The 10,530-nt window shown below is 59.6% G+C and overlaps 1 protein-coding gene and 1 long non-coding RNA gene across 7 annotated transcripts in view; one reads left to right on the plus strand and one right to left on the minus strand.

Annotated features, from left to right (window-relative positions):
• Positions 1-1,116, minus strand: part of QKI (QKI, KH domain containing RNA binding) — a 131,467-nt gene extending 130,351 nt beyond the window's left edge. For 3 of the 6 annotated variants that reach the window (XR_013813999.1, XM_079780680.1, XM_079780679.1), the window contains exon 1: positions 461-1,112. Coding sequence is in view for 5 of the 6 variants with exons in the window: in XM_079780680.1 (XP_079636806.1) it covers positions 461-602 (142 nt within the window). In the remaining variant the exon portion in view is untranslated. Of the gene's footprint in view, positions 1-460 lie in introns of all 6 variants that reach the window. The other 3 variants (XM_079780678.1, XM_079780677.1, XM_079780676.1) reach the window with 2 other exon arrangements.
• A 4,017-nt stretch (positions 1,117-5,133) lies between these two features.
• On the plus strand, positions 5,134-6,783 carry LOC307104877. Its single transcript, XR_013813941.1, has 3 exons — positions 5,134-5,812; positions 6,091-6,219; positions 6,532-6,783. It is a non-coding gene; the product is annotated as an uncharacterized lncRNA (long non-coding RNA).
• Positions 6,784-10,530: the final 3,747 nt, after the last annotated feature.

Genomic DNA, 10,530 nt, shown 5'->3' on the forward strand with positions numbered 1-10,530 from the left:
CGCGGGCAGCGCCCCGGGGAGGGAGGCCCCGCGGGGGCGCCGCCGCCCCGAACAAAAGGCCAAAAGTGCGCCCGGCGGCCCGGCCGCGCCGCCCCGGCCGAGCCCGCGTCCCCGTCCTCCGCCCGCGCGGCTCCCTCCGGCGCCCGCGCGGCTCAAACTCCAACAAAGCGCCGCCCCGGCCCCGCGCCGGGAGCCCCGCGGCCCCGGGAGCCCCGCGAGCGGCCCGCGCCGTGTCCTTCAGGCGCCCGGGGGCGCGGGCCGGGCTCCTCCCCGGGAGGCCCGCGGAGCTCGCCAGCGCGCCCGCCCGGGCGGCGCGGGGTCCCGGCCGGGGGTCCGGGGGGCGCCCCGCCGCGCGTCCCGCCCGCCCGCCCGCCCGCCCGCCGCGCCCCGCCCGGGCCTCCGGGTCCCCGCGGCCGCGACCTCCCGCCCGCCGCCCGCCGCCCGCCCGGGCCCGGCGCACCTTCGTCCAGCAGCCGCTCGAGGTGGTTGAAGATGCCGCAGAAGTTGGGCAGGCTGCTCATGAGCTTCTTGTCGTTCATGAGCTGCATCAGGTAATCCGGCGTGGGCTTCGGCTTCTCCTTCGCTTCCATTTCCCCGACCATATTCCAGGCTCCGCCGCGCACGCCGCCCGCCGCCGCCGCCGCCGCCGCCCGCGAGGAGGGAGGGGCGGGGAGCCCCGGCCGCCGGCCGCTCGGGACTCGGCGTCCCGCTCCGCTGCTCCCGCGCCGGGCGGCCGGACCGCGCGCCCCCGCCCCGCAGGCACTTTCCGCCGCGGCTCCGGGCCGTCCGCCCGCCCGCTCGGCGCGGCTCCCTCTCGGGGCGGCGGGGAGGCGGGTCTCCGCGGGCCGCTCGGCGCCGGACGAGGAAGAGCCGGGCCGCCGCCGCCGCCGCCGCCGCCGCTCGCTGGCCGGTCGCGCCCGCTCGGCCGCCGCCTGCGCCGCGGGTCGGGGTCTCGCCGGGCGCCGCTGTGCCGCTGCCGCCGCGCTCCGAGCGCGCTCCTCCTCTTCCTCCTCCTCGCCGCCGCCTCCTCCTCACTCACTTGGCGGCGGAGTTCGCCTCAGTTCAGGCGGCGCTGCCCGCGGCGGCGGGGGGAGGGGCGGCCGGGGGCGGGCGGCGGGCGGGGCCGCGCAGGGCGGCCGTTAGCGGGGCCGGCGGCTCGCTCCTCCCCCGCCCCGCCCCGCCCGCTCGGGCCGCCGGCCGGCTCCTCCCGCGGGTGGGCGCTGGGGCCGCGCCGGGGTCGCCGCCGCGGGCGGGCGGGCGGGCGCGGAGGGCGGGAGGGGGCGGCGGGGCTGCCGCGGCGGGCGGCGCGGGCGTTAGGTGACGGGGACTCCCCGCAGGACGCGCCCCCGAACGCCGCCGCCCGGCCGCATCCTCCTCCCGTGACTCCGGTCGTTGAAAGGCCTCCCCGCGCCCGCCCCGCCCCGCCGCCCCGCAAAAAAATTTTTTTTTAATTTTTTTTAACGTCCTGTTGCTTCACGGGGGACTTGAGGGGTGGTCGTCACGTGGCCCGACACGTAGCCGTAAGGGGCGAGAGCGCGTGCGCGCGTCGGGGCCGGCGGCCACGCCCCTTCCGAGGGTCGCCCCGCCCCCGCCCGGGCCCCGCGCGGTGGGGGATGGGAGGGTCCTGGCGCGCCTGCGTGGGGCCGGGAGGGGCTGGGCCTCGGCCCCGGGGGGCGCCCGGAGGGGGCGGGGGGGCCCGCGGCGCGGGGTGCGGAGCCCGAGGGACCCCGAGGGGCGGGGCCGGGAGGCGGAGGGGTCCCCGCTCGCAGGCCGCGGCGGGGACGTGTCTGCGGCCCTGGTCGCCTCCGCTGGACCGGTTCGCTGGGGGCGCCGGCGGCCGCGTGTCGCGGGTGGGAGCGCACGACGGCCCCCTCCCCCACCCGTCCTCCGGGTCCCGGAGCGGCGGCGGGTCCCGCGTGGGCGCGCCTGGGCGCCCCGACGGCGTCGCCGCGGCGCGTGCAGCGACCTGGCCGGGCGGCGGGCGCGCTCCCGGGCGCGGGGTGTGCGTGGTGGGCGCAGCCCGTTACCCCGAGAGCCACGGCCGCGGTCCGAGTGAGCACCGAGCCCTGAGGACCCCGAATGGCGCCGGCCTAGGTGCCCACCATCACAGGCAGCCGCAGTGGAGAAGGCGCCTGTGCCCAGTCTGAAAAGCGAAAGTCAACCTTTCCATTGGCAAACGGGCAGACACAGGCCTGGGGCGGGCAGCAGGGCTTTGCAGGCGGGAGGTGGATTTCCAACAGTCCGGTTAGGCTGGGAAAGACTTTCCCGAGCGGCAGCAATCTAGACCTCTCTGGAATGGTATCAGCTGCTAAATGTGCATTTTCTGCAAGCCCTTTATGACGTGTGCAATTAATAATGTAGACAAAATTATTTACTCTCACACCGACCGTATGGGAGTTACAACTCCCTGAGATTTTCTGTTCATCGTATCTACTGTGTGTTAACTGTGAACTTGCTTCAAGCACATTCTTAGGAACACTTTTAAGATTGAATTGCATTAAGCTACTCGGAGTGGCCAGTAACTTCTGGCCTGTTCATCTGGAAAACACAGTGAGTTCGTTTTCTAAATTAAGCTGGGTTTGATAGAGGAAATGGAATTGCCTTGGCAGACAAAGTTAAACCATTGAACTCAACTATTTTAAGTTGTCCAACATCTGCCCGTCGCTAAGAGCCATAGAACATTCACGCCCTAATTACCTGTTTAAAGGACGAATTGTATAGGTATAAGAAATAATAATTTGATTTAGAAGCTGTTGTCTCTAAAGTCGGTATGCTTCTTCAGTAACTAGCAACATGGTAAGTAGTTTTAAGGGTTCAGGTGGTAAGTTAGCGATTCAGTCCTTCATGGCGTCACTTCTTACCCTGAGCTCCTAGGCCCTGTGCTGAATGCTTTACTGCGTGACTCACTTCACCTTCAGTTCAGCCTTGTGGCTTGGGTTACGCTGTATCCCCATTTTACACCACAGGAAACCCAAGGAGAAGGAGGTTAATAACTGGCCCAAGACTACGCGCTCATGAGTCCTGGATCTGGGATTCAAATCCACTTACATTTTATTCAAAGCCCTCATTCTTTGCCCTTCTACTCGCCCTCTCCAATAAGTCACATTGAACTGTTGACAATGTTGGACCATTTTTGTCCCATGGAAACTGGGACAGCGTAGAGCTCACCCGCTCTTCACTGAGCGAACCAGATCCGAGGTAAAGAACGCGTTAGGCAGTATTCACTTCCCGTGTGTTAAACTCTTACGGGTCCAGCATTTGACGAGTTACTATGTATTCCCTTTTCAACTTAAATACAGTTACTACGTATTCCCTTTTCACATTCAGATGGGTCCCCTCACCTCTCTGCTCACAGTTCTTTGGTTCCCCCTCTCCAATGACCTCAGCAAGGCCTGGAGCCCCAGGGTGCTCTGACCCCCAACACCTTCTGACCTGATGTCCACCTCTTCGCCTATCCAGGTGGCTGGAGCCCCTGGCGCCCCCTCCCCCATCCTTAAACGGGCCGAGCGGTGGGACTCGGGGTTGCCGGTGCACAAGCTATGCCAAGCTTCCTGTCCGAAGCAGCTCTTTCTGTCTGAACCTCCAGGAGAAGGGGAAGTGAGCACCCCCCTGAGTCAGCTGGGCTCTGACTTGGTGCTTCCTCTCCGGGCAGTCTCGCCCACAGGCCTGCAAGCCCGCTCCAGGAGTGTTACCCCCGGATGAGCCACGCAGGAGTGAACACGTGTCCTCCTCATTGTCGGCCTACCTTCCTCCTAATTCCTTTCATAACATTTATTTCCTCCTGACACATGCTGTCTACGGGTAAGTTTGTCTGTCAACCCCCCCCCCCCACACACACACACACACACACACACACACTGTAAGCTCCCTGAGAGCCAGGACTTAATTTTGTTCTATTTGGAACTCCCAGCGCCTAGGACAGCATGTGGTACGTGCAGGGACCATCAAAAATATGTTCCAAGATGGTATCAGGTACTGGTCGTGCACCAGGAGCCACGCAGAATCCTCCCCACATCACCTCTCCGTCTACGCTGCACACACTTGTGGGCCTGAGAGCCAGGCGCCTGGCCTTGGAGACAGGGCACCACCAGAGTCCCCCCCCTTTTCTGTCCCCCTCCTGCCCCAGGCATTCAAGGTTCACAGCACACCACTCGGTACCCAACGTATCCGTGCAGTGAGAATTCACCAACTTTGGGATACGTCACTTGCCTTCAAAAAGCTTAAAAATCTAAAAATTCATGTGGAAAGATGAATGACATTATTATACAAATATCATTATGATGTTGACAAGTTACAATGTACACAGAACATGTCTATGGGTGAAATTCCAGTTGAAGATCCTTATTACAATGTTTTTTGTGAAAAAGGACGTCATCTAATATGTTGACCCTAAAAATGGTTCCATACCTAACGTCAGTAATTCACCACAAGTTCTCTTCCATTTGATTCTATTTGCTTATTGCCATTCTTGACACTAAAAACATAACATTACAGTCCTCCCAAACATTGTTTCTCCGTCACCATGAATTTCTTACAGGAACTCCAATGTTCCTTGGACTTAAGAATCAATGTTTGAGGGCTTTTTGTCTCAAATGTTCTTTCAAAAAATCACAATCCTTAGCTTTTTCTAAAAGGGAATAGGGCATTCCCAGTGTCTTTGTAAAGTAAATCTTTGTTTATTGTCTTAATAGATTTCTGGAGGCTTCTTTTAAATTATGATATGGCTCATAGGTCCATTTAAAAGGCTGAAATGGCACATTTTAAGTGAATATCTTCAAGAAATATTTAAGTTCCTGTCATTAACCCCCCGGCACGCTGGGGCTAAGCCGAGCATTAATGTCCTACACAGATGAAAAGTTAACTAGTTAGGGGACGGAGGGAGGGGAGGGGGGCAAGTGGGAGATATCTGTAATACTATCAATAATAAAAAAATACATTTTTAGAAAGTTACCTAGTAACGGTAAAAGCCGAAGACAAAATGCTGTGGGAATGGAAATGAACCCCGCGTTCCAGGCGGGGGAGCCAAGGCCGGACTGCTCGGGACACAGTCCATCTCAGGCCGAGAACAGTCCAAGTTCCCAGGGAGGGTGGCAGGAACGTAGGCAGGGTGGCAGAGATGCGGGAAGGGGAAAGTGGGGGTTCGGGCAGGCGTCTCCTCTGGGAGTAGTAGGTGCCAGATTTTGTTCGTCTTCCAATGTCAAGCTAAAGTGTTCATCGAGAGAAGACATAGGAATCTTTTTTGATACCAGGAAATTACTAAAATAGTCAGCTGGGCTCGGTGAGTGAGCACACTGAAGCCGGATAGTGCAAATACAACCCTGGTCAGACGCAAGGCGCGGCTCCTCCACCATCCGATGCCAACGGTGCTGCCTTCGTGAGCCACTGGCCTGGTTGCCGACGTGACCCTGACGTGGAGCTTACACCACGGCACCGCAGTTACACGTTAACTGAGCGGCTCAGGTTTCCACGCATTTGACCCTAAATGAAACGTTAGAGGCAAACGCTTCTCGGCCCAGAGGCAGGCCCCTGCGCCAGGTAACCCAGCCTTCCTCCCATTTTTAAACAGAAACATTAACCAGGGAGTAACGGTCTGTGGCTGTAGGGATCTGAGCGGATTGAGATGCGTTTTGCTTTGATCCCCTTTCAGGCGATCCGCAGTCTGTGATTGCCAGCCCGAGCCCAGCGTGCTCCCTGGATGGGGCCGACTCGGTGTTTCTTTCCTTCAGGATCCGGCTCCTTCAGGGCGAATCTGGGCTTCGATTTTTTTTCACCTGTTAAAGAGAAACCGTTTGATTCCTAGTCTACAAGTAAGGTGAGGAAACATTTGAGGAGCAAAGGAATTGTCTACTCGTGTCCTAGACGGTTCATCAAATGCCTTTCTCCCTTACTAAAATTTAACGTATACCTGAACGTTGCATTTTCCCAGTAGTTTCTGTACATTCTCGCTTCCTAAACAGACTTCCGAGTGGGGCCAGGGAGACAAAAAAGGACTGACATTTTGGAGTCCCTGCAAACGGCCAGGCACTTCAGTTATTAATTACCCCGCTGCGCGCACAGCAGCTCTGAGTTAATGATTACCCCCACTTCTAGGTAAGAAGTCCAGGCTCAGGGAGTTAACTAAGTGACGTGACTCGTGACACAGCTGGTAAACGCTGGGGACAGGATGGACACCAGACCGTCCGAGCCCTGAGTGACGGATGGCACGATGCGGGCCCTCCTGTAAGTGACCTTTGTGCCCCCCACGAGCTGTTACCTTTGAGTCCTTCCTCCTTCAGTGCTCTAACCCAATAGTTGGCAAACCGCGGCTCTCGAGCCACATGCGGCTCTTTGGCCCCTTGAGTGTGGCTCTTCCACAAAATACCACGGCCTGGGCGAGTCTACTTTGAAGAAGTGGTGTTAGAAGAAGTTTAAGGTTAAAAAATGTGGCTCTCAAAAGAAATGTCAATCGTTGTCCTGTTGGTATTTGGCTCTGCTGACTAATGAGTTTGCCGACCACTGCCCTAACCCAGGGCGATGTGGAATCTTTTCCAGCATGAAGCTCTGTGCGCCATGGAAACGCGGCTGGTGTCATCTCGGGAAAGGTGACTGGCGGCTAGCACAAGGCCTGGCTGGTCCGCTGGGAGGGTCCTGTCCTCGTGAGCCGGTCGCACTGAGTAAACAGCTGGGTCTCTCCGAGACTCAAACACAGTGATCGTGGGAGTCTCTTCCAGTTCTGTGACTGAGTAAGATGTTCTCATATCAGCAAGCAGACTTGGCTGTAATTTAATTTCTGTGTCTAGGATAACCCTGTGTACATATGGTGATGTAATGGCAATAAGAAATGTATTAGAAAATTGTCGGCGTTCAACTTTGTACTCCTTATTAAAATAAAACATTTATTAATGCATTTTTGTTTCCCTTGAAAAATAAATTTGACTGAAAGATGTTACATTTTTATAATTTCAGAAGGATTAAATCAAATCCTTAAAAACACACACCATATTACAACTTAATAAAAAGTAGAGCACTAAAACACTGCAGCCAGACCTCCTGTGGGAGACCCCCCCCCCCCCCCCCCCGGGAGCAGAGACATTCCTGGAGGGTCCATCCAGGCTCCTCCTTCCGCTCTCACTTTAAAAACGCTTTACAAGTGGCCTTGTACATAACGACTTTCAATAACCCCTTGTTTGAACGAGCGACAGAAACACAGAGAGAAGCCCATAGACAGACTCGGGCCGTAGGATGGGCACGCAGCTGTGCAAGCGGCTCACAGCCCAGGACACGGAGCTGAGTAAACAGGGGCCTCGGGAACCCTGGCTCCCGACGGGGACAGAGCAGGAGGAGGGGCGGGGGAGGAGGGCCGGCTGGGCCCCCGGTGTCCCTGGGAACCGGCTTGCAGGGCGATTCCGTGATTCCTGAGAAGTGCTTGGAATGCCAGATCCGTCTCCCTCCACAGGAAACACGCCGTGCGGGGCAACAGGCCCAGAGCACCCAGCGTCCCGAGTCGGGACTGTCTGAAAGCCAGCGCCCTGGTGTCCACGGCGAGGGCCGCCTCCGCAGCGGTGTGGATGGCCCTCTGTGATGGCATCCCCTCCTCGGCCTGAAGCGGGAGAGGGACTCCTCGCCGCCCTGGTGCTCAGCCGGCACAGCCTCCTCAGCGTTTGGATCTGGAAGCATTTCCACAGCCCCCGGCGCAGTGACCACTCTTAGCCCCACGCCCAGCCCTTCCCGAGCCTCCGGGAGCGCCTGACCAGCACCGGCGTGCCGTGCCTGCTCCCACCGGGCCGCAGCCCCTGTCGGTGGCGTGTCCCCGCCACGCCAGCTGAAAGCCACCCGCCTGTTACCTTGTGCCTGCAGCTCACACACACGCTTAGGAAGCTGTTTATTTCAGGTCTTCGTGTCTATGGAACCTGAACTTACTAGTGTTTTCTAATTGCAACTCACATGGTTATTATTGTTATTGTTGTTGTTATTATTATTATTTTGTCTAAAATAGGCCCAGGTTCTTTGGGCAGGTAACCCAGTTCAGAAAGATTTCTGCCAGTCACGCTTACCCAGTTACAGCAAAATACCAACTCGCCAGTTTCACTGTTTTATATTTTAATGAAGATTTCCTAGGTGGCTGCCAGAGCTGCAACATGGTTCCTCCTCCCCCTTAAGGAAACGCTTTCTATCTCTCACCAAATAAGTCCACGCCCGCTCCCTCCCCCGCCGCCACACCATCCACGCTCCTTCGCTGAACGCCACAAGCAACACTGCTGAGCCAGCACCTCCTGTTCCCCAATCCTCCGTCCCAGCCCATCTGCGAGGACGGGGCGGTCACGTTTCACAGATCTCCCAGGGCCACCAACGTGACACACTGGCCTTAATCACACCCTGTTTTCCTCGGTGTTCACTGGTGGGTGAGCATCACTGTTTAAGATGGAAATGGAAGGTACAGGGAAAGGAGTGACACTTCTGTTAGCGCGTCTGGGATGCGTGGGAGTCACGCTGTTTGTTTAGCGGTTCTATTGATAGTGCGAGCCTGGGGTTGCGGGGCGGGGGCGCCGCACCCCGAGCTGTGACCGACGGTGGGATGGCCCGGCTGGTGCCGGGACCCTGTCTCTGTCCAGGGGACTTCACAGGAGCAGCAAGACCGGGAGGCGGGAAGCAGACACAGTCCAGGGTTCAATTGTGAAATGGAGGAAAACAGATTGGGGGTCACAGAGTTCAAAGACAGGCCCCTGAACTGTGCCATCAGCGGACAGGCCAGCACCACCCAGCGCCCTCCAGTACCCGCTGCCTCCCTCCGCCCGCGCCAGTGAGCAGAGGCACAGCCCTTCTCCGCGCCAGGCCCGTGGCCTCGAGGGCCCCACAGCCAGACCAGACTGTGCCCTCTGCCTCCGCCGGCCAGGTTCCCACACGCCCCAGGTTGGCGCCTGATCACAGGCGGCACACGTTCACTAACCAAGCAGCGCCACCAGGCCTGTCACTGCGCAGGAGCGTCGACTCCAGGGGGACGGCCGCGGCCCGCTGTCTGGGGTCAGGGCTGCTGAGCCCCGAGCCTGGGGGACGGAGGCTCAGACCCCTGGTCTACGTGCTCCCTTCTGCCCCGGGAGAAGATGAGGGGCTGATACCTCAGGCTGTAGAAATGCTGTTCTCACCGATGATGTGGACAGGCTGTCTTTAAACCCCAAGGGGTGAAACAGCACCCTAAAACATTCACCCTGAAGGCTTGCTGGTCCTGGGGCGGCCTCTGAGCACAGGGCTCTGGGGTAGCAGCTCAGAAGTCCTGGGTTTGATCTCGGTCCCGCCACGAAACCTCCCGTGCCTCTCTCTTCTCACCTGTGAGAGGCGATAATGCAACCGAAGGCTGCGGTCAGGACCCCGGGCGTGAGGGCGTGAGGTGCCCAGCCACACCCTGGCACACAGCCCACTTCCAGTGCCCGGGGCTGTGTTCAGAACAAGAGAGCGAGGCCTCCCCGTGCACATGTGTGTGGGGCTGTGTGCCTATCGCTACTCGGGCTGAAAATGTGTCCACAGGCTCAAAAGCAGTCAGTCATCAGTTTCCCCCCCTTCCTATTGCACAAGCCATTTCCTGTTCCCAGGACTGCTGACACGGGGAAGTGCAGGACAGGCAGCCTGGTGATGAGCAGCTGGCCAGGCTCTTCCCCTCTGAGCCCGCACTCAGCTGCGCACAGTAGGACAGCTCTGAGCTGTGGGCAGGGCCCCCATACCTGCAGCTGGCCCGGCTCCCCACAGCTCCCCCCGTCCAGAGCCCGCAGTCAGCTGCGCACAGTAGGACAGCTCTGAGCTGTGGGCAGGTGTGAGAAGGAGAGACTGCCCTCCTCATCCCTGCCCTGTAAACACCCGAGCTGGCGGTTAGTGAGGGATCCTGGGAGGAGCGCATCTTCCCGGAGGACCAGGACCGGGGTGGCCAGGCACCCGCCCGCAGGCCTTGCAGGCGCGCCGGGACACCTGCATGGAGCCCACGCTTGAGTTCCAACTCTGACAGTCGGGGCTGTCCGTGTGATGGATGTCCCAGCATCGTGCCAGGGCCTGGGCTTCCCGCAGCGCCTGGCACGGGCAGCTACAGCCAGCGGCACAGGTGAGGGACCTGCCCTCCGCAAAGCCGAGCTTTCTTCGGACAGCGGCCGCGGGCAGAGCCCCCTCCCCCTTTAAATCAGTGACCTGGCGGGGGGGGGGAAGCAGGTCTGCTGTGAGGCATGGAAAGTCGGGAAGTGCCAGGAGGGGACCCAGCACACACCCTCACAGTGGCCTCTGCAGTTCGGTTCCGCTGGGTCACACCCGGAGCAAATAGAAGACAGACGCAGCTCCGGGGTCCCTGCAGCAGGCCGAGCCCCCAGCGCCTAGACCTCCAGCGAGGCGAGCCCTCTGCGTCCCCGACGCCCGCTCCCCGCCCCGGCCGCCACCACCCTGCCGCCAGGCCACACACGGCCGCCGGAAACCTGCCCGGGAGCCCACACTGTCTCTCGGAGGCTCTCGGGGCTCAAGGTCGCTTCCCAGCCCCATGTCAAAGCGTGTCTGGAACACTCGGCGAAACCGAGGCAG

Source organism: Cnephaeus nilssonii (genome assembly GCF_951640355.1).
Source record: "Cnephaeus nilssonii genome assembly, chromosome: 9".
Taxonomy (NCBI): domain Eukaryota; kingdom Metazoa; phylum Chordata; class Mammalia; order Chiroptera; family Vespertilionidae; genus Cnephaeus; species Cnephaeus nilssonii.